General features: G+C 41.0%; 1 protein-coding gene across 3 annotated transcripts in view; it reads right to left on the reverse strand.

The window, feature by feature from the left end:
• Positions 1 to 24,455, reverse strand: part of PDGFD (platelet derived growth factor D) — a 222,222-nt gene that overhangs the window by 69,618 nt on the left and 128,149 nt on the right. The window contains exon 2 of one of the 3 annotated variants that reach the window (XM_055306378.1): positions 2,173 to 2,377. In XM_055306378.1, coding sequence (XP_055162353.1) covers positions 2,173 to 2,377 — 205 coding nt within the window. Of the gene's footprint in view, positions 1 to 2,172; positions 2,384 to 24,455 lie in introns of all 3 variants that reach the window. The other 2 variants (XM_055306377.1, XM_055306379.1) reach the window with 2 other exon arrangements.

Consider the following 24,455-nt stretch of genomic DNA (forward strand, 5'->3'; position numbering starts at 1 on the left):
ATCATCCGATCCCTGTCTGATTTTCAGACACCCCAAATCTTGGGACGTTCTACCTGGTAAGCTGAACTCCCTGCCTCTCGTCTCTGGGCATCTGTGTGTACCTCTCCCCAAATGACTCAGGATGTTAAAGTCACAGAGCAGAGGATGAGCATGCAGGGCGAGCCATGGCCACAGCCTTGAGGCACTCTGTATTTTCTGTGACGACTTCCAAAAGGAATCAGCCTGTGAGACCTCACAGGTGAATGTGAAGAGAATCCACTAGGCACAACAGAGCTCTTAGCAGATCGGGCAAGGTAATCTACGGAGCATGTGAGCTTATCACCCCTTGCCCAACTATCCAATATTGGCATTGTGACCTCTGTTCACTGATGGTGACTTATAGGCTCTTAAGTCCTCTGCCTCAGTTTCCTTATCAGCAAAATAAGAGGTTTACACAAATTTACTGGCTGGATATCTCTTGAGTGCTGTGTAAATTAATTACTTAATGTTTATATGGTGCTTGGAAGGTGAAAAGCATTCACAAAGAATCATTATTCAAGCAATAAAATACTATAGTATAAACATCAAGGAGGCTTTGGAACAGATGGTAAGAAATCAATTGCATTTCATTTTATATATAATATGTGTAAATCATAGTTACTGCACAAAGCATGAGTACACTTGCAACTTTGTTAATAATGCCATAGGTCACTTTCTTTCTTTCTTTCTTTCTTTCTTTCTTTCTTTCTTTCTTTCTTTCTTTCTTTCTTCTTTCTTCTTCTTTCTTCTTCTTTTTTTTTTTTTTTGAAATACATCAGTGTAATTTTTACTCTGGATGAAGTTAAGAGAGCATCACTTTAATTCTTCCGAAGGGTCAGAGGCTGTGCCCTGTTCTTTCCTGTCTTCCTCTCCCCTGTTCCACCTCTGACTCCTCCACCAGCCGCCAAAAATTTGGAGAAGCAACTGGATTTGATGAAGGGTCGACAATGGAAACCACCCTGGCGTCTTCTATCTTTAAGGCCTGGATGCTGCAAGAGCTCACTCCCTACGGGATCAAAATCCTAGCTCAGCTGCAGAGACCTGCCTTTCCTTCTGGGTCATCGTCACCTTCTACAATCTTCAAAAAAATTTTTTTCCCCATCATCTCTTTTTCCAGCACAGAAAATTAATTCTCTTTTCAAGGTTGAAAAGACACAAGACCTGCTGGAGTTTGTTGTCTGTAAATATTAACCTGCTCTTTCTGCATGTATCTCTCTCTGCTTTCGGCATCCCTTACTCTCTGTGGTCCTGGAAAGTAGTCCTCACTGCTGTTATTCTTGAAAAAACAGCAACATAATAAAAGCTGTCAGCATAATAAACATGCAACAGAGGATAATCAAATTTGAGGCACCCTCTTTTTATTATTCAAAGGGAAATAAACCTGCTGAAAGAATAAGCAGTTGAGCAGTGCATTGGCAATGCAGAACAAGTGCCTGCAGTAAAGGAGAGAGAAAAAAAAACATCCTCCCCAGCCTCATACGTGCTAATTAAGTGACTATGAAGCCATGAGCAGACAATTCAAGGAGCAGCCAGGGCTTTCTTGGATAAACATGCTCAGAAGGGAGAAGGTCATCAAGCAGAGTTTCCGTCTACCGCTGACCCAGAAAGGACGTGAAACAGACCATCTGAGGAGCTCACAGACCCTGGACTTGACGCCTCTTTCTTACTCAGACCTGAGGCCTATGATTCCAGGGAAAGGCCCTGACAGGGTCCTCGCCATCACCCTCTCCCAGTATGGGGGGCACGAGGAGGCGTCAGGACGGTACCTCGTTTGGTCACAACAGCCCTGTGAGTTCCTGGAGCTGCGCTGGGCCGGATGCTCTGCACGTAAGCCCGTGGCAGGCGGCACCAGAGCCACAGCGCGGGGTCGCCGGATGCAGCTACCTGCTCTCAGGCGCGTCTACCTGGCGGAGGCCCGGCCAGGGAAGGTGGGTCATGCGGCCCGGGTCTGGCGGCCAAGGGCCTGGGCTCTGTGAGAAGCACCAGGCGGCCGTGCCCTGGGGGGTTATCTGCCAGGATGGACACAGGGGCTTTTGGAAAAGAAGGGAGACCTTCCTTGGGTGGGACCAAGGGCCCCAAAGGGGAAGTGTGATGTTTTCAAGTCATCTTTCCTCGGCCATGGAGACGCACCCCTGCAACGACACGGCCACTCACCTACAGATATCGTTCTCTGCCTCCTCTAATCCAAACTGAGGGTCAAAGGCCAGCTGGATCCTCGTTCTCTCCTGGGAGTGCAGCCGCCAGGTCAGCAGCAGGTTCCTGGGGTAGCTGCTGGGGAAGCGGGGGCTCTGCACGTGGCCGGTTCCTGTCACCCAGACGGTCTCGTCTCTTCGGTATAAGTCTGTGAGGTGATTGCTCTCTGTTACTAGTCACAACTTGTAGAAATTAGTATGTTGCTCCAATTACAAGAAAGCAAAAACAGAACAGTTTAAAAACATCAGATTGTAAAGCACATCTTGACTCTGTCTAACCACAGAAGACCAAACGGCAGCCTTCCAGTCACACTAATAACGTCTGCATTCCCCCCTCGATCCCCCACCTCCTCAGGTTCCTGGCAGGTCTACACCGGCTCTGGTGTATTTCACACTATGAGAGCTCTTTTCATAGAATTTTTGACAAGGAAAATGAACAATTATCTCAGAACTCGGGTTCATTTCGATTGATATTAAAATAAGTAAATACTTTAAAATAATTCCTCCTTCCCTTCTTCCAGGTAATATTAATAATAAAAAAATCTCCTTTTCTTCCTTTTATTCTGTGCCCTCACAGTGTGACAGTGTAGCTCCAGTGATGAGCACAGATGGAAGTCAATAAATCCTGCTGCATGAATGAACGAGTGAGTGCAACACATAAAAGAATATAACAGTGCTTCGTGACTACTGATTTTTTTTATTCAAACAACATTTTCTAGTGGTTTCTCCATCAGAAAAATCACTATCTCTTTGCAGTAGTTTTTGGTGACTTTGAGAGCGAATTCTTAATTCTGTTTTCTGTGTTGTATAATAAAGACCTTGCCTGGTCTTTGTTCGGGTTCCTAACAGGGGACTCCTGACCCCTGGAATTCCCCAGGTGACAGAAGGGCCTTTGTCATACATGGTGGGCCCTGGGGGCCACTCCTGAGTGTACACATGAGCTGATGAACCATGGATCCCTGAACGGTGTCAGGATTATGGCAGGCTTTGTGGCAAGACCAACCATGTGGCTAGAGGTGAGGACTCTGAGCCTGACCTCTCAGCCTCCCGGCAGGAAGGAGCTCGGGGACCAGATCCAGCTGCATCATCAGTGATTCCAGCACTCACCCTTGCAGAATGAAGGCCCCTTAGAAACTCTGGCCCTAGAAGCTTGGGGAAATCTCCTGGTTGGTTACATATGGGTGTGTTAGGAGAGTGACATGTCCTGAGAACATGAGAGCTTCACTCTTGGGACGCTCCCAGACCTATTTGGCTGGTCCTGATTTGTACTCTTTACAGTAAAACTTAATAGTATAACTATAATTGTAATGACAGCGCTTTCTTGAGTTCTGTAAGCTGTTCTAGCAAATGATCAACCTGATGGGTTTATGGCAGACCCTGAATTGATAGCCAGTTGGTTAGAAGTATGGGTCGGCAGGGGCTGTGCCCTTAACCTCTGAACTCTGACCTAGCTCTGGGTAGGTCTTGGTTTTAGGTCTTTCCCAATATGAGAGTTCTTTGCATTTTAGATTTTGGCTATTTAGACCCTGCCATTAGTAGGCCTCCTGCCACAGTCTATTTGTGTTTTCCCACAGAGAGTTTTCTTTGAGGCCTGTAATTCACTGAGCCTGCTCAGGGACGCTTAAATTGCTGATGGAAACCACTGGAAGGCTGGGCTGCCAAGAGTGGCTGGCAAAGCTTCCCAAATAACAGAGGAAGAAAGAGGGAAGAAGTATGTGAAATGCAAAAGCTTCTTTCCCTTTCACAAATGTCCTTGTGCTATAGGAATTACAATATATAGATTAGGTTTTACTCATTCAGTGTTCACCTGTTTGCCCAGCTAGATTCTGTGTGGGAGTGAGAGGTTGGGAAACCAGGACGTGAGAGCTCTGGCTCTGCAGCCACCTGCAGTGAACCCAGCCCAAACATCCTCCAGGTGCCAACAAATGTTTTTCCCAGCTGACCTTGCCCTCTTCTTTTCCCTTGACCTTATGCTGAAGATGTGGTCACGAAAATTACTTATCTCCTTACTCTATCGTGTGGGGCTTTTAGGAAATGAGTGAGGGCTGTTTGCTGGGAAGGCAGATAAGAACTATCAGCCAATCAACAATTATTTATTAAGTGCAGACTCTAAACATAACGTTTTGCAGTGTTTTCAACACTTCCATCACTGCAGGTTTACCTTTACAATTTGGACCTTATTTCTTTATCTTGGCTACTATTATTTGCTTAATATTTCTCCAAATTGATTTTTTTAAGAGAAAGCCTGGGTGCACGCACAAGTGCGTCCAGGGGAGAGACAGACAGAGAAGGAAAGAGAATCCCAAGCCAACTCCCTAATGAGCGGAGCCTGATGGGGGACTCAATCTCACACCTTTGAGGTCAAGAAATCAAGAGCCAAAATCAAGAGTTGAACACTTAACGTACTGAGCCACCCTAAATTAATATTTTTAATCAAAAGCAAATCTATTGTAAAATAAAACTTTCAATTTATCTATCAATAAAACAATCTATCAAAGTTTCTATCAAAACTTTCTATCAAAGATACTACTTGCCACGAATAGAAGGTAACCGTAAATCTAAATGCACAACAAATTTAAAACCACGTATCTGAGATGCTCACATTACTCATTTATAACATAAGGCATTTGAGCACCATGTGTTCTGTGTAGTCTCTTTCAGGGGGAGCATTCATTGCTTGTGTGTTTTTAAGATTCCAGGTGCTATGTTACATGTAGGTCTAATTTAAGAATGCTTAAAGAGCATCTGTGTTTGTGGCCCTGAGACACCAAGCCCACTCACACTTTACACATGTGGCAACACACAAGCAACACACAAAGGAATGTGAAGCGCGGAATGTGATGTGTGGTGGTGAGGCACAGGGAGGGCCTGTGGGGCAGTGAATGCAAGGCATGGGTCAGGGTTGCGCTAAGACGTCTGCAGAAAGCTGGATCTAGAGCAGAGTCTACATGGGCCCATGTGAGCCCCAGGGCAGGGTAGGGGGCTTGAAAGGGGAACTCCAGGCACTTCAGAAAGCCAGGGAAAGTACTTGCACTTGACAGAAGTGGAAAGAGGAAAGCCCTGCAAGGGTGAAGGCCCGTGGGTCTGAAGAAGGCGACCAGGAGGAAGAGCATCTGCTCAGAGGTGGAAATAAGGTTCTGATCCAGGAGGGCAGGGACAGTGAGTTCACGTTGGAGGGGGAGGGGCCCACACGGAAGGCCAAGGCCAAGGGCGGAATCAGAGCCTGGGCCCTGCCTGGTGACACACTGACACTCTGGGAGCCCAGTTTCCGTGCAGTGACCAGAATTTCTGCGCACATGTCAGCGGGCTCTGGGGGACATCACCTAGACCTGAGCTGGGATAGCGGACATGTGGAGAAGGGGAGCATCGGGAACACCGAGGAGCCCTCCAGGACAGGGAAAACAGAGCAGTGACGACTGCAGGGGAACAGGCCCATGAAGGTGCCAGGTCGTGCACACCCTGCCCTGGTACGGAGCAGGTGCAAGCGGCAGGTAAGCGGGTGGCAGCGCCCGATGCAGGAGCAGGATGGTGGGATGATGCCGGGGAGACTGCATCGCTCGGCCTGACGCACTGGACAGATTTCTGCAAGGAAGGGAGTTCTTTTCACTAGAACATCATTAAAGGCTAGACCTCCTCATGAACTAACTCAGGTTACACAGGAAATGCCTGTTATTTTTTTAAGCAAGTGGCAGTGGGAGTGGGGTGGGAGGCTTTCCTTCTTACAGGATAGGTTGCTGAGGACAAAGCTGGACTCGGGTTTCAGAAATTAACTACAGACCTATATTGCACCGTATGGAAATATATTGATTAATAGGCAAAATTAAAAAAATGTTTTTCTCAAGTTTCATAATTTATTTTCTGTTAAAAATCCTGCCAAAATACACATCTACACAAGTATGAATACTAGCCATCACTTTTATAGTGCTGATGCTGTGCCAGGCATTGCTCCAAGCACTCTTCATGGTTCATTTACAGGATAAACTCGTCACATGTAGGACCTCGCGTGTGCTGAGCATTTACAACTCCCTGAGATGGATACTGTTATTACCATTCCACAGAAGAAGGTTCTCAGGCACAGAGAGGTCAAGTACTTATCTAAAGTCATGGAGCTGGTAAAGGTGGTGTCAGAAGACAGACTCAGGCAATCGGGTGGCAGACTTGGTGCCATGAGAACCACCATGCTCTAGAACCTGTTCTTCCTTCTCTGAAATGTGCTAGAAGTAATTTTATTTATTTACTTATTTAATCTTTTTTTTAAACTTAAAGCCAATTAACTAATGTATACTATATTAGTAGTTTCAGAGGTAGAGTTTGGTGATTCATCACAGGCAAGTTTAGATTCTTTGCTATGTGTCCTCTAATCCGCTCTGACTTTTGAGTTACACTGTTTATGTAAAATTCATAACTCCATGCTGACTCAGAGCTGTTCTTAGGAGAGTTATAATGAAGTACAGTACAGACAGCAACGTATCAGGTTTAACCTGAGATCAAGACCAAGTATCATATATAAAGTCATACTTCTGAATGAAAGCATTCACTTTGGTGTCCAACAGTAGCTAACATGTATGGGTATGGAGCAATTACTATGTGCCCAGCACTCTAATACACTATACTTCACTGAATCTTCACAAGAACCCTATATAATTAGGGTTATAAATAAAGTATCCCCACTTTACAAAGGAAGGTCAGAGAATTTAAAGAACTTTGGACCTCTGGGCACAAAGCTAGGGTGGAATCATGATTTGACCCAGGGAGTAGGTCTTCAGAGCCTGCACATTTCACTAGAGCATGGTTCTAGCTGCTCAACGACAAAATATGAAATATGTCATTTTTCATAGAGAATGACTTTTTCCTTTCTAAAAATTTAAATTTAATTAATTAAAATATAGAGTATTATTAGTTTCAGAGGAAGAAGTCAGTGATTTGCCACTTTCATACGATAGCCAGTGCTCATCCCATCACATGCCTCCTTTATGCCCATCCCCCAGTGACCCCGTCCCCCCACCCCTCTCCTCTCCAGGGACCCTCAGTTTATTTCCTATGGTAAAGAGTCTCTCATGGTTTGTCTCCCTCTCTGATTTTGTCCTACCTCCTTGCTATGACTACACCTCAAGTTCAATTTTTCATCTTACCTCCCCAGCCGATGACCTGTCTTGGGCTCACTTTCCTGTCTTTGACCTTGAAACCTCATCCAATTCATCATTTCTGGTGCAAAGTGACCCTACTGTGAGAAGCTATCTACCTTACTGACTTTGACACGGGACACCTGAGTGACACCACTTATCTAGCTTTCCCTGTTTCATGGAATAGGGTCATTCCTGGTCCCAATACATACATGTAGTAATCCACTATCACATCACATCATGTTTAATGAATGAAATCATGAAAAATGGTAATACTTTTATTTCTTCTCAGATCATAATATTACCTATAACATAAAATGCAAAGCCTAAATGCTGAGTGGTTAAATAGGATTAAGATACTTGATCCATAGGAACAAACAATGATATAATTACAGGCTATGCCAGCTCACACAAATTCGGTGGGACAGTACAGCCATACACATTTGCCCCACTGTCCCCATAAGACATCCAGGAGCCAGCATCACGACTGACAGTCACAAAAGCAAAGAATGGTCACTGGAGTCAGAAAATTTCTAATGTGCAAAGGGATATATTAAGAAATTTCATTTGCAAAATGGCTGTTCCATAATTATACAATATATCATAGAAACAACATTTGCCCAGACTCTAGTTGAATGATATATAATCCAAGCAGCCCCACTTCTGTTGCTAAACAACCACAATAAGACTACTTGATTTTTCTAAGAAGCAATATAGTTTATAAGAATCCAATTTTGTAAGTCCATCATAAATATACATTTATGTAACCAAAAAAGAGGTAGTAAATATCATTACTCTCATTTCATTTTTTTTTCTTTTAAATTTAATTTTGTTTTGTTACTTTAACAGGTAATGAAACCAACACAGAGAAGTTAAAGTGATTTGTTGCAAACCAAAGGAATGGAGCTGCATGAGTAAGAGTGGAGTCTTCAATTCAGCACCACCATGCTCTGGTCCCGGTGGCTTTCCTCCATGACAACAAACAACAGCATGAGACTCACCCTGTCATCTTTCTGCTTCTGTTTCTGAAACTGATACTTTCGGGGCTGCATAATGGGGTATCAAGATTCCTCTCAGGTCCAAGTGACATGACACTTCACCAATTTTCTCATAAGGGGATGGAGCTGCCAGTGGGTTGACCATGACTCAGTGGTCAAGGGTGAGGCAAAAATGAGACAATTCAATCTGAAATCCAAAATCTTCAATGAGATAAACACTTTTCCATCTAACAATGATTTTATACCTATTTGTATTCAGTTGTCTAAAATAAGAGAACAAAGGAATAAGTGCAAAAAGTTTTTCAAGCACACATTTATGAGAATCTTTCCTTCTTATAAACTAGAAACGTATCCTAGGCACACAGCTAGCTACTTTGCACATAGGCTTGTGCTGAACACATTATGGAAGAATTTAAATAAATCCTTTAATATGGGAACAATGCATTCTATGTTTAGCACTTTTTAAAAAGATTTTATTTATTTATTCATGAGAGACATACAGAGAGAGGCAGAGACATAGGCAGAGGGGGAAGTAGGCTCCATGCAGGGAGCCCGATGTGGAACTCAATCCCGGGACTCCAGGATCACACCCTGGGCCGAAGGCAGGCACTAAACCGCTGAGCCACCCAGGCATCCTTGTTTAGCACTTTTTAAAGCTATGTGAGTCTGGTTAGGTACAGGAGATAAAAACTGAAGATATTTGGAGGTGCTTTATTGTTTCTTCGAAAAAGTCTCGCAGGAAAGTGAAAAGAAAAAAATCATACACAGAATATTATATTCCTTGTAGAAAAGGACTATGCCTTGCAACTCTAGTGCCTTGTCAGCCTTGGCAAATGGAGACCTTCAAAATGTATCTGTTAATACATAGATGGATGGATGGTTACTGCAAATAATGATTATTCAGAGTTCCTACAAATGGAAAGCATCTCTTTGATTAGCATCTTTAAACAACAACAGCAATGAATAAAAGAGAGCTTTATCAGAAATAAAGTTGAAAAATGCCCAAATATTTTATTTCTTTAAGATTTATTTATTTATTGGGAGGGGAGGGGCAGAGAGAGAGAGAGAGAGAATCTGCAACAGACTCCCCACTTAGCACGGAGCCCAATGTGGGGCTCGATCCCAAGATCATGACCTGAGCTGAAATCAAGAATCAGATGCTTAACAGACCCAGCCACCCAGGCACCCCCTCAAATATTTTAGTTCTAACAAATTCAGTTTTGAGGTAGCCAGTGGGCTTGGCATTGTGGGGCATATATTAGGTATCAATATTAAAGGATTATTTTGGGGAGCGTTCCACTGAACTGGTCCTTTCTCCTAGTCTGTACTACTTACATCACTAGGTTCACTATAGCCAGGCTGTACCACACTCGGAAAACCCAGGACCAAGAAAGAAAAGAACCTTCAAATAAAATCAGGGGAGTTTGTTGGTGTAAATAGGGGCCATGCTCAGATCCATTGAGCACCATATAAGTCAGGTAACTGAATGGAGCACAGAGGTTCCCATCGGGAGCAAGCATCTAATTGAGAAGAGTAAGCTCAGCGAGATTCATCAAGGGTCAGGTCTATGCCTTATCTATTGTGTTATTACTTAGTATTACTACAAAGCTCAAATTAGTCTTGCATTCTCCCTCCGTGGCTAACAACACAGAACAGAAAAGCATCCTAGGATGCAAAATAGTACCTTCATTAGTAAGGCCTAGGGCAGTGCATTGTTGAAAATGCACAGAAGCAGGGGAGAAGTGGAGAATATAAGAGAAGATAGGGCAGGGAGTCCCTAATTTTATGATGAATAGGTCAATTTGTAGAACAGATCCTAAAACACACAATTGGGATGAAATTGAATTTAATGAGGAAATAATTTATGGGAAATTATATAACTTAAAAAGCACAAGGTTGGAGTCTCACCATGTGAACTGCTAAAGGTGAAAATTAGACTTCTTTAAAAATGTTAGTTTAAAAATCAGTGTGAGAGCATTTTCAACGTTTTTTTCCCCTCAGTGTTTCCTAAGGCACCAAAGCTTCCAACCAAGGAACTAAATTCTTCCTGGGACTGTTGGTGGGGACATCTTCATTAAGGAGATTCTGGTTGACAACTGGCACACATTCCTAATGAAAATAGTCTTCCCAAATCCCCTATCAGCTCTCAGACAAGTCACCTGTGCTCATTCTGCTTGCAAGCAACTCAAGAGCAAAGCTGATTAAACATCAGACATTTATTTAGAATCTTCCAGCACAGATTTTTCTAAGAATTCCAGTTCTAATACAATAACATCTATTTACAAAGATTCAGGGAGGAGGGGGTTGGTTGTCTGTCAATTATGTATTTTCTTTAAATTACAGCTCCTTTTGGCACAAACCAAAGTGTTAATGTTTTATAAACAAACTTTCTCAGAGTAACAACTTAGAGTGTTTTTGGAGAGTAATCACTTGATAATTCCCTGAGCTCGAAATTACTCTTCTTTAAGAATTTGTCTATCAAAATAGAGAAATAAAAAGTACCATAAATTCTCTTTGAACATTGGTCAGAAATAGTTACCAGGAATGTAGTGATGCCCAAAGTATCACACTATTCCTCACCTCCCCAGATCTTTTAATGTACAATGTTTTGTTGTGTTATTACACGACACCAAGCAATTATAGGACCTCCTCCTTTCCAAGACCCCCATGGATGCTTGACGTTTTCCCTATACATGCTTACCTCTGATAAAGTTTCATTTATAAATTTGGCACAAAAAGAGTTCAGCAACAATAACTAATAACATAGAACAATTATAACAATGTACTGTGATGAAAGTTATGTGAATGTGGGCTCTCTCTCAAAATATCTTACTGTACTCACACTTCTTGTAATGATATGAGGTGATGAAATGCAGTGAAGTGTATGATATGGGTGCTGTGATGTAGCAGGTGAATGATGAGGGCGCTGTGACATGGCAGGTGTGTGATGGGGGTGCTGCGACATGGCAGGTACATGATGTGGGTGCTGTGACGTGGCAGGTAGATGATGTGGGTGCTGTGAAGTAGTGTGAGGCTACTCCTTACCTTTCAACTATCCATCAGAAGGAGGATCATCTGCTTCCTGAGAGCAGATGACCTAGGGTAACTGAGATCCAAGAAAGCAAAATCTCAAATAAGGGGTTGGGGACTACTGTGTACTCTTTCCTTAAAAAAGCTTCTATTTTATAGGTATATTACAGAAATGACTGAAATTATATTAAAATGAAAATTATTTTTGGTTTAGATTTAGAAAATTAAAATAAGTGAAAACAAAGGTTGCCTGAAAATATCCATGCTGTATTTTACCACATAAACATAATTTTATTAATTAACTCTCTAATAATTCTCTTTCCTTCTACTGTAGTCATTTTGTGTTGTGATGTTGTTTATATGTGAGAGATGTGAAAAATGAATCAATAACATTCAGAACTGTGGCAGATGGGGAAGGGCAATGTGGAGTGGCATGACAGAAAGAATTATAGAATCAGAGATCTTTTCAATTACATTAACTTAACACCTAGAAAGCAAGATAATCATAATGACAGAAAGATCTGCTTTAATCACTGCAAATAGAGTTCAAAGATAAAGACAGATAATAGGCAAAATAGATGGAAAAGTCATACCTAGGAAAAACCAGGTTTCACCTTTTTTCTAGGAAACACTGATCAGAGAGCACTTGGTTGGTTCAGTTGGGGAAGCGTCTGCCTTTGGCTCAGGTCATGATTCCGGGGTCCTGGGATCGAGCCCTTGTCAGGCTCCCTGCTCAGGGGGGGGGGGGTGTTTGTTTCTCCTTCTCCCTCTCCCTCTGCCCCTCCTCGTTCTCTCGTTCTCTCTCTCTCTCTCTCTCTCTCTCTCTCTCTCTCTCTCTCTCATTTTCAAGTAAATAATTTTTTTTAAAAAGGAAACACTGATTATATAGAAACTAATATTCTTTTTTTTTTATAAAAGATTTTATTTATTCATGAGACACAGAAAGAGAGGCAGAGACATAGGGAGAGGCAGAAGCAGGCTCCCTTTGGGGAGCCCAATGTGGGACTTGATCCGAGGACCCTGGGATCACACCCTGAACCAAAGTCAGATGCTCAATCACTGAGCCACCCAGGTGCCCCTAAAACTAGTATTCTTACAAACACTGTCTAGGAAGACTAAAGTATGAACTTTGAGTTTTCAGAGAGTGAGGATTTTCTGAGGTTATTTTACAGGGTAAGTTTCAGGAAGAATTAGCAGTCAACAATACTGCCCTGGAATTTGAGGTATGGAGCAAAGAAGATGATTCTGAAATATCCTAATTATTTTTTTTAAGATTTTATTTATTCATTCATGAGAGACACAGAGAGAGAGAGAGAGAGAGAAAGGCAGAGACACAGGCAGAGGGAGAAGCAGGCTCCATGCAGGGAACCCGACACAGGACTCGATCCCGGGTCTCCAGGATCACGACCTGGGCCAAAGGAGGCACTAAACTGCTGAGCCACATGGGCTGCCCTATCCTAATGATTAAAAACGTAATCCATGTGATGAAGATAAAGTATTTTCCTAATCACATTTGACTAAAGAGAAAACTAGCTGGCAGTTAATAGAAGGATCACATGGCCCATTATCTGTGACTGGCATATACCTATCTCTGGATTTGATATGCACATTAATTACCTCCCATGTAATAGACATGACCACATTATGTATAATGATAATTATATCTACATGTTTACTAAACTACATGGCCAGAGTAGAGACATTTTTCAATACTGAAAGTCACTCAATTCAAGAATACTTTTTCATATTATATTAATATTTCAAAGTAGGGAAATATTTTACAATGACTGTTAAAGGTAAATGTCCAGTTGTTAGAAAATGGAGCAAGTTTGGGCAGCATTTTTGTGTCTAAATTTAGTTATGCTTAAGAGATAACTATTCATCTGCTTTCAAACTTGGTACTTTCATTGGTAACACCATATATGGATGAATTATAATTTATATTTGAATATCTAATTGTTACTTAAAATGCCTTTATAAAGTCTGCATTAAAATGGAGCACTATTCACAAAAAAAAACAAAAAAATAAAAAAAATGGAGCACTAAAATTAAAATGTTTTTGTGCAAATAAATTAGTATAGAAAAAGAGATGAAAATATACATACAATAAAATATGGAGAAATTTTATCTCATCCAGATTCTCTTGTAAAGAAATACTCAAGTGCTTCATAGGACCAGAGCTGAGAAGATATATACAAGTATATGAAGCTGAATTTTGACTTGTCATTGAGGTTTAAGAAAACAAATTCCCCTTTTACCTAGATAATAAAATTAAGGACAGCAGAAATTATATCTCAGAATAGGTCAAAGAATTCTCAAAGCTATGAGATATTAATGCAAACAATTCATACACTGTGATGGTGATGAACATCTATCCGTCAAAAGCTGGTAGCATTCAAGAGAATCACCTGCTTTAGCAATTTGTAACTCCCATAAGCCAAACATGATATGAAAATTAATTAAACAGAAAGTGCAGATGGATTCCACGTACTCCTTAATCTTTCCTAAAATTTTTGTGAGGCCACAAAGTGCTAAGCTAGGCAAATTAAATCAAGAACACACACACACACACACACACACACACACACACACGTTATGAAAAAAGGTCATGGCGCATGTCTCCATACTGAAAGACAGAAAAACTTTGAAGACTTTTGAGACTCAATTCAAAAAAGGTTTGAACTTGGACTTCCAAGGGGATAATGAAATAAAAGAACTTAATGTTTTTGGATCAATTCATACTATTACCATTTTATTAAAAAAAGAGTTTCGTGTGCCTTCAAAGCAGATGGTGCTTTCCCCACAGAAGCTATTACTAAAGCAATGTTGGGTTTTTCAGTGGACGGTGCTTTAAAGGAAGCCAGCCTTCTGTCTGCTTGTCAGATCTCATGCCAACAGTTCTCTTTAGGATCGCTGCCGGATCTGGTGAGCCCTCTCTCCAAGGATTCTCCTCTGGTCCTATCCATGCATGGTCACAATGTGGTGTTAGTCAGGAGAGGTTGGATTACACCAGCCTAAATCTCCCTGGTTTTAACAACAATATTTTATTTCTTGCTCATACAGCACATCCATCCAACTTTGGGTTGGTGGGGTTCTTCTTCATGCTTTCTCCTCAGGGACCCGGGTTAATGCAGCATCATGATTGTAGCACTAACAGTAATGGCAGGGGGACTCAAGTGGGCGAAGAGCTACTTGCTGGTTTTCTAAATGCCTCTGTTTACATATTACTGACTGAGTCTAATCCCATGTGCAGACGTGACATCCAGCAGGCAGCCTCCTGAAAGTGATGAGCAGCCCTTGTGACGCCCTCAAGGGTTTGCTTGCTTCTCCCACATTGAAGCCAAAGTTTGACTCATTTCTTTGTTTTTCAATCAGTAGCAGAAACTATCCAAATGCTGAATAACATTCCTCTGTTGTTTTCTGATGAGTCACTGGGTGGTGGGGGGAGAGATGGTTGGGAGAGAAATAGAGATGGACTGAGAATTCATGCAGGAACCTTGAGGACTACGGAGGAAGGAAAATGTTGCTGAGTTGCCAGAAAAATACATTCGAGAAGGACCTTGACCTTCCTTAGAACTCGTCTTGTTAGAAATGGCGAACAGGATTTACCTGGTAGGTAAACTTGAATGGTGATCACCTCCTGCAATACTAAGGTAGGATTCCAAGCCTGCATCTATTTTAAGTGGGGAAAATGTAAAAGAGCATCAGCAATGTCTGTCACAGGCCTGGAAACAGAGACAGAAGCAACCTTGTTTGCATCACTCACATTAGGTCTCCTCCTTAGTCCACATTTCAGCTTCCTCTTACCTGTTCAAGAGTGCAAATTGCTGGGTAGCAGTGTTATTCACAGTGGGTGCCCAGCAAATACTCCCTCAACTTTCTCTTGGGAGAAAAATTGGGTAGTTTTCCTGTCTAGGTTAAAGAAATCTCTGGGCAAATTACATTTCTGTGGCATGTTGTTTACGTGTTCTTCAGAATAATCTGTAAATGTTAGATGAAAATAATTTTCACAAAAAGCTAATATTTACTAAATATGTCTCAAGTGCTAGAGTAAATGCTTAATATTTATAGGTCTATTTAGAGCACAAAGGAACCTTACATGTTGGTCCTCATTATCACCACGCATTCAGAAACATTTTAAAACAAATAATAGCAAATAACATTATCTTTGATAGGAAAAACTAAGTGAAATGATTGAGACACGGTTGTATATTTGGAGTATATCTATTTATCCTCTTATGATAAAGTCAGGCTATCAAACGAGAAACCTGTGAATATCCTAACACGTAGTGTCCTTTGGAGATGACTAAGACATTTGCGATAGACCCATGCCATATGAAACATATATCAATGTAAGGCAAGCTCGCTCTCTTGCTGGACCACTCTTGTGGTCAACTAGAATCATTTTTTCAGATGACATAGAAAAAAGGGTCTGGCCTTTAATAAAGGAAAATTCATACTAGCACTTAATGAGTATTGAGAATGATAATGGTGTGTACATACATTGTTAAAAGGAATCTATATGTGAACTCAGATAGGCATCTGCAGAGCCCACCAGGCTTCACAGTAGAAAACTGAACAGCTATATGGAAAAAATGACTAATGATATACTGGCATCTGTCTGGTGGCTTCCCTGGAAGCACATATATTAATAATATAGTTTCTTTCATGACTAGCAGAAAAGAATATGAAGCTATTTTCCAGGACAAGAACCAAAGGGGCCCATCACTACTTAAGCATTTACCCAGATCTCAGGGCACACCTGCTAGGAATCAGGAGTTACTTTAGACTGTGCACCAGATTTATGTTTTTACCCTGACTATGACGCTGCACCGTAGGAGGCTTAAGTTTCAGATTCTCCTGTTACAATTTTTTTTTTTTTTTTTACAAAGGAGAAGACTATACTCTCCATTCCCATCATATTAAGGCTTCAAGAATATTGCCATTGCCACTGTATCTATTGCTCCAAACTCTTATGATGACATTTCTTACTTTATTCAAAACTGTAATTGCTTTTAAACTTTATTAGACTTTCTTCTGAAACACACTCCATAAAATTCTAACTTTTAAATTGAGCTACAGTGATGTGAGACTGCTACAGAGACCATGCTATGAGAAGCCAACCACTGAAAAAATGTTGTTTCTTAGACTGACAGACTACTCCTTGAAAAAGAAATGCAGATTTTGTTTATTCTCAAGGGGTTCAAGTGTGAACAAAGCTACATTTATTTTAAAGTTAATCTTAGAAAAAGACCAGTTTCAGAGGCAAGAGGAACTATAAGTCATCTCTCTTGGTACTTCAAAATAAAAAAGAAAAGATAGCATTGCCTTTGTATCTGGAATAGTTTTAAAAAAGCATTTTAAAGCACCTGTGCATGAAGGAAAATGATATATTTAACATTTTCCTTAAATAAAACAGTACATTCAAAAGCACAGTTTCCTAATGTGTATGTCTCTACATTAGACCTAAAAATATACATAGAACAAAATAGGGTTTTGGGAAGTGAGTCATGTGAATAAATTTAAAAGTACCAGTGTACTGGGGGCATCTGGGTAGCTCAGTAGGGTAAGTGTCCGACTCTTGATTTCAGCTCAGGTTATGATCTCGGGGTCATGAGCCCCCACGTCGGGCTCCATGCTCGGTGGGGAGTCTGCTTTAGATTCTTTCTCTCCCTCTACCCCTCCCTCTCTCCTCAAATAAATAAATAAAAGCTTTTTTTTAAGTGCCACTATTAACATGCATTAGATTATTCAGAATGTCGTGTTTCACCAAATTACGATATCATGTATGTTTTGCATGATTGGCCAATTTAGGTACTCAGAGATTTTATTTCTAGATTCACTTTTGGTTAAACACAGGGACCCAAAGACCATGCTTTCATGCATATAAAGAGCTCACATGGAAACTACACTGAAAACCAGCTTCGTGTGTGTTCTACAGAATACAGAAATCTCCACCGAAATACATTCCCTTTCCATTTATCCATTTTTGAAGAGTAGAGAGCTCTCAAAAAATATTTGCTGACAGAAGCCTTCTGAATTCTGCACAAAGGGAGAGACCCTTTGCTTTATTTGTACACCACCACACGTTGTAACAAGGCATGGGTCCCATAAGCTAATTCAGGCCATGAATAACAGATGAACAAACACAAAATGACTTGACAATAAAGAAAATGTGTCATCTCGGACTGGAAGTCTGGAGGTAGAACATTTTTAGGGTGGGTTAGTTCAAGACTTTGAGGTGTCATCCCATCCTCTACCTGTCTGTTCTGCTGGCCCGGCCATGTGGGCTCTTCTCATAATCTAATAGGTGGCTATGAGAGAGCTCCAGCTACTTCCTCCTCACAGGGCTGGATGCAGAGACCATGAAATGGCTTTCTTTCTTTCTTTCTTTCTTTCTTTCTTTTTTTTTTTTAGGATTTTATTTTATTTATTTATTCATGAGAGACAGAGAGAGAGGTAGAGACATAGAGGGGGAACGAGGCTGCCTGCAGGAAGCCTGACGTAGGACTTGTTCCTAGGACCCCGGGATCACGCCCTGAGCCAAAGACAGACTCTTAACCGCTGAACCACCCAGGCATCCTTGAAATGGCTTTCTTCTACGTGAATCTCTTTTTTAAAAAGCAGAAACCCCTCTGGAACCCTCCCACCATCTGGTAGGCAGGCTCTCCCTCTGTGTCAGGGACAGAATCCAGGTGCATCCCTAGGCCTGCTGCTTGCCATGTGGGCAAGGGGAACTGAGTCACCATGACTTGCTCACTGCACACAGCATGCTCCCTGGGCTGGGGTGGCTGGGCTCCCCTGAAGCTCATGTCCACCCACCAGGGTTCTATGAAGAAGGAGAAAGGGCAGGGCAGCAAGTGGTGTGGCATCTAATGGCAGCGATTTAACAGCAAGTGTGTCTGTGTTTTTATTGAGGCTTAAAAAGGCCACTCGAAATACACATCCAGCCAACGTTTCCTGAGTGCATCCTACCTCAACACGGACGGGACACTGTGACCACTGTAAGAAAAAAAAAAGTGGATGTGACTTGATTCTTAATCTGAAAAGGATGTGTACTAGCTGTTTGGGGTGAAGGATAGATGGGCAGGAAAATCTGTCTTCCCCACCTGACGTGAAATAGCACTTAAGAAATATGGGGGCCACCTGGGTTGCTCAGTGTTTGAGCATCTGCCTTTGGTTCAGGTCATGATCCCGGGGTTCTGGGATCGAGTTCTGCATTGGACTCTCTGCTCAATGGGGAGCCTGCTTCTCCCTCTGCCTATGTCTCAGCCTCTCTCTCTCTCTGTCTCTCATGAATAAATAAATAAAATCTTAAGAAAGTAAAAGAAAAATGGGTCATATTAGAAACTTGTGAAGGAATGTTTTTTGAGCCCCCAGTCATTTCTGTGTCCTGGGAACCACCTGCTAACATCTCCTGGGTGTTTTTCTTGCCCACCACCCAGCACATGGGAACCCAGGTAGGCACACCTGACCGCTACTTGTGGCACATGCTCAGTCCACATGGTCAAACCATCCTCAGTTCCTGTCTTCTCCATTTCCAGGTTCCAGTGTGGAGCTCAGCACATGTGTATCACTACACAAGCCTGATGGCACAACCCCTCACCCGCCTCCATGATGATTAGTGATCTTCACACACACAGCCCCATGCTTTCACATGGTTGTGTTCCATCAACAGCAAAGTGTGGGAGTCCGGACACTTTTTATCACATGCAAGGTTCTCCATGGGCTCCTGACGTGGGTCTTACAAACACTGCCCAGGTACACCACTATGTCTTTATCTTGTTACATAGACCAGGATGCTGACTCTCATGAGGAAAAGCTGAAGGCTGATATGGCTTATACATCTACACCCAAGAGAGCCTCCCAATACGGTAGTGCACTATGTTGTAGGTGTTAGTGCTAGGATCCTTGGTGTTTGCTACACAGGCCCTCTTGTGAAAGTGTGTCGCAGCCATTTATACTCCTAGAAAGACTTGAAGATGAGTACAGTGACTACTGCTGTTTTCACCGGGTGAGTAATCATGGTGCAGAAGGACTTTTTAACTAAAAAATTATCCAGAGTCTCTTATGATGATACACAGTAAATGGGGGTGTTAGGAGGAAAACAGCATTTCTTGGGTCAACATTGTGACAGAAAACTTAACATGAGCATTTTTATGGACTTTGCCTGAAACACTCACTCTCTTCCTGTCCTCTATTTTCCAGACTGGAAGCTACTGGAAAATGAGGACTAGGTATCATTCACTGCAGTATCAGGACTCAGTGGGAGATAATAAAAAGGCTTTCGATATACATTGAATAAAGGAATGAAATTCAGAATGTTCTCAACATAAGATGCTTCTGTGAATTTTTTTTTACTTTTATAAAGATTTTATTTATTTATTTATTTATTTATTTATTTATTTATTTATTTAAGAGACAGAGACACAGGCAGAGGGAGAAGCAGGCTCCATGCAGGGAGCCTGATGTGGGACTCAATCCCAGGATTCCAGGATCATGCCCTGGCTCGAAGGCAGGTGCTAAACCACTGAGCCACCCAGGCATCCCTTCTGTGTTTACATACAAGGAGGCAGTACAGGGGAGGTGATGCAATTAGTGTATTTGTTCAATGAGTTGCTTCATTTGTAATTTTTTTTTCTTTTTTAAAGTAGGCTCCATACCCAACATGGAGCCCAATGGAGGGCTTGAACTCATTGCCCTGAGATCAAGACTTGAGCTGAGACCAAGAGCTGGACATTCAGCACACAGGGCTCCCCAGGCACTCCTCATTGGCAGTTTGAAACCAGGATTCACAAGCCCTGCAGTCAAATCCCTGACATGTGCTCCTGCTGGGCTGCTTCTGTGAACTGTCTCCTGTGTGTGTGGGGGGTGTCTGCCACACTCGCATGATGCCCCATTCTCTGTGAATTGCAATGCAGGGGGTGCCCGGAGGCTCCCATCCCTCAAGGGTGACATACAGACAGAAACATCTGTATCATACCATGGGGCCCCAGCCCTTGCATGTCCATGTGCTCTGCTAGGACCTTCTCTGCCTCCCTTGTCTGCCCCCCATGAATGAATTCGATCTTGGGTCTGCAATGTGTAGCACGGGAGGAGGCCCAGAAATACATAAAAGATAAGAGATTCAATGATAATGAAAGTAAAACTCTCCCTTATAATTAACCAAATTCTACCACATTACGACTTGTACACCCATTTAACCATAAACCTTTAACATTTATTTAGTGTTTATTATTTTGAACAAAGTACACTGATAGATGCCATGGGGCATAGATATAAAAATCAAAACAAAACAAAACATAAATCCTAAGAAAGCAAGGTACAGAGATGGAAAAGCAAACACAGTTAATACTAAATGCCAGCTCCAAAAAGTATATGACTTCCCCTGGAGTAGTGCAGGGAGACCATTTCCAAGACTGCTTATATGCTCTGGGGAAAGAGCCCAGGAGTGATTATTGTCAATCCTGAGCATGCGACAGGGATATTCACATGTTCTATCCACCAATCCTACTGTAAGAGTGCTAACACGCATGAGCTTTACAAAACAAGGTGCATTTGAATGGAGTGTTTGGTATTACTTCCTAACGTGTGTCTTTGGGAAAAATCACATAAAGTAGAAGGTATTTTTTTCATCTGCAAAATAGGGATAACACTGACTCTCCTGTGGGCCCCCACCTCAGAAAAAAGTGGAAATGCTGTACAAAATCTAAAGCAGAAGTAAGAGGAATGCCACTTAATTAAGTAGACATGCAGAAAAATAACACAAAAGGGTAAATGAACAATGAATTCTAGCAGCAAACATTTTAGGAGTTCAGAGAATGGGGGTAGTTTCTTGGTCCGATCTATTGCATCAGAGAGAAGAAATAACATATGTTATAAAATGTAGATATAGAGGCATACATTTAATATTTTATATTTGGCTTTCCTTGACTATTTCTAGAAATGTTAGGCCCTGGAGCTATTTCATTAATTTTTTTCTAATAAGTTTGATATCACTGTGACTGTCGACATAATACCTTGAAAACATAAACCCTGTAACATTGTGTGACCTGATTTTATCCATTCAATGTGCCAAAGACATCACAAATAATTTATTGAAAGCTCCTAAATTAAATAAAAATGGAAAAAAGTTCCAATCAACCAAGAATGAGATAATATAAATGCGAAAGCAGATAAGTATTAATAACAGAAGTAATTACTTTATTCTCTCACAGCTGTGATTTGATAGGTACTTGTAGACATCAGAGGAATGGAATAAATTGTTTTCAAAGTATGTTGAAAAGGCAATGGAAAACATATTTTTCTATTTAAATCTAAGGAATTGACTCTATTTTAAGAGTCCTGGGAATTATATGGTCATATTTTATACTCCATTTTTCCTAGTGCCAAAATTTCATATCTATCCTAATATTACATTATTCCCTGCATGAACCTGTACTAATGGAACCTTTTCAAACAGGACCATTAATGCCAATATAAAGGTATTGAATTCATTATGTTTTAACTTCAGCTCTGAGGATTTATTGTATAATCTAGAATTAGTGAAAGGATTGAAATACTAAATGAAGGGATCCATTCTTCTAGACAAGTTCTAGGGTGATGATACTTAAAGTGCCTGTCTGCCACGTAATGAGGAGTATGGGCCAGGTTGAAAATCAAAATGCTGCTTCCTTCATCAAAAATGTCTTGTTACAATAAATAATTTTAGTAAACTAATAGTGCATGTAGAGTAATAGTTAATCTACATTTGGTGCAAATTCCTTATCTTACTGTGGACTCATAACAAAGGATTTCTGGGACTGACAGCAGATCCATGGATGACATATGAGTGGCCGTCGTCTAGGAAAAACTAGAAATGGACTGATTCTCCTCAGTCTAACCTATGGAATCATGGGACTTATTTGTGCTAGAAAAGTATTCTACAGAATTTTTTTTTCTGTTATACAAAGTTTATTTTCCCATCACTGGCATCCAAACATTTTTAAAACTGTTGTATTTTACAAATAACATGTTATTATGTAAATTGAAAATAGCAATGCCCTCAAGATACTGCCTGCATGTGTTATTCCTCCCATGCATGTGCCTCATTCCTACAAGGAAAGCTTCTATTTCCCAATCTCCTCACCCTTATTTAAATCTCTCACTTTCCAGAAACAGTAAGAAAGTTTTAGTTCTATATGATTATTATATTGTTCCTTCTACCTATTTTCCAATTACACAAATAATTAAGACATGTATTAAAGAATCCTATTAACATTATAATCCATTCAGAAATGAACTGCAAAAAAGTTCTAACACTCTTTCACATATTTCATTATCTGTCTTCCTTCCTATTGTGAGATCTGTGTTTAATTTTTCATTGTTAGAATGCTGTCTGGAACATTTTCTCAGGTAAGTAGTTTTGCTGGTAGACCTGCTAAATTCTTTCATGAGCGAAATGTTCCTCTTTTGTTTGACAGATAAATTATATCTCAGCTGGATATAGGTTTCTTAAAACACAATCCTTAGGTCTCAATAATCTGTAGTTACTAACCCAATATCTTCACATCCCTGCAGCAGATACAAATTTTAAAGCTTAAATGGGCTTTTTAAAAAGTGTTTCCGTTGGGATGCTTGTAAAAATTTCTAACTATCCTTGAAATTCAGAAATTTAATCACAGTATATATATCTAAGTGCATGTTTCCTCATTCTTTTTTTCTCTTCTTTTTTTTCTCTTCTCCACTGAAACTTATGGCAAGCAGGTGACTTGCTCTTTCTTTAAAGTCTGCATTTTGAAGCCACCCTTCAGTTTTCTTAACTTTTTTCTTGTTATTTATTCTCAATATTCTCTAGGACTCCATCTTCCCTACTCCTTGCATGCATTCTTCCTGGTTGATTGTTTTACTCTTCGGTGTCTACTATCCCCTAGGAGTTCAAGAACTCTTTAATGTGTCTTTATTCCTGATGTCACATATGCAACTGCTTTCTAGTCTTTCCCTCTTTAGTGATATACTGAATCAAAACTCAGTATGTCCAAAACTAACTCCTATTAATCCTTCAAAGCTTAGTCCATCCTACACTGGTTTCTTTCATTTTTTAAATCTTTTCTTCCCCCTGCATATCCTTTCTTCCATTTTACTTTGAAATAATTTTAGCTTTACAAAAATGTTGCAAAAATAATAACAGAGTTCATGTATACTCTTTACCCAGCTTTCCTAAATATTAGCATTTCATGTAGCTGTATTCTATAGAATTCTTGCACAACATTGCTCTGGGAAATAAAAGGGCACTGGGATCAATTCTTGAGTGCACACCACAGTTGACTTAATTATTATTCCTCTTGTTCCTCTTACTCATCCTCCTACAGCATCTTCATTATTTGCCATATGACTTTCTAGGAATCCCTCTGGAGTCAACCACTTCCTTTTCATGCCCCATCAATGCTGGGCTTGGGACTAAGACTTGGTTGAGACAACAGAATGCAGGAAGAAGAGCTGATGTACCAATTATGAACCTAGACCTTAGATTCATCCTATGTTTTTATTTAACCCTTTTGTGCTTCTGCAACTGCCATGAGAAGCACATGTATTGGATGGCCTTTTAGAACAACAGTGAGAGATCCATGCAGCAGCTATGGATTCAACCAAACGCAGAAGGCAACACCATACAAGCCTAGTCTAGGCCTACCAAACTCCATCTGATCCCAGACACACGAGTGAGAATAAGTAATTCTAGCGTTAAGCCACTTCATTTTGGGATGGTTGTTACACAGCTTATTCTTCAACTAGCTAACTAATACATGTATGTAGGGAAACTTCCAAGAGTCAAGGTGAGGATGGCTGCCAAGAGCAATAGTGCTAGAGAAGCTATACTCACACCCTGGCTCTGGGCATGGTGGAAAAGTCATCCATAACTAGGTGTAGGAGTAGTGCAAGGACAAAGTGCAGAGAGCCCCAACCAGGGCTCTGATACAAGGGAAAGACCATCCTTCTTTATTTTCTTCCCCAGTTAGTATACCAAAAACCAAAAAACAGAATGTAATACACAAACCCAGAAATTTGTTAGTGAAAGAGGAATGTTTCCATCAGACAGAACAAATATTAAGCATTTA

This window comes from Nyctereutes procyonoides, unplaced genomic scaffold (assembly GCF_905146905.1).
Source record: "Nyctereutes procyonoides isolate TBG_1078 unplaced genomic scaffold, NYPRO_anot_genome, whole genome shotgun sequence".
NCBI classification, from domain to species: domain Eukaryota; kingdom Metazoa; phylum Chordata; class Mammalia; order Carnivora; family Canidae; genus Nyctereutes; species Nyctereutes procyonoides.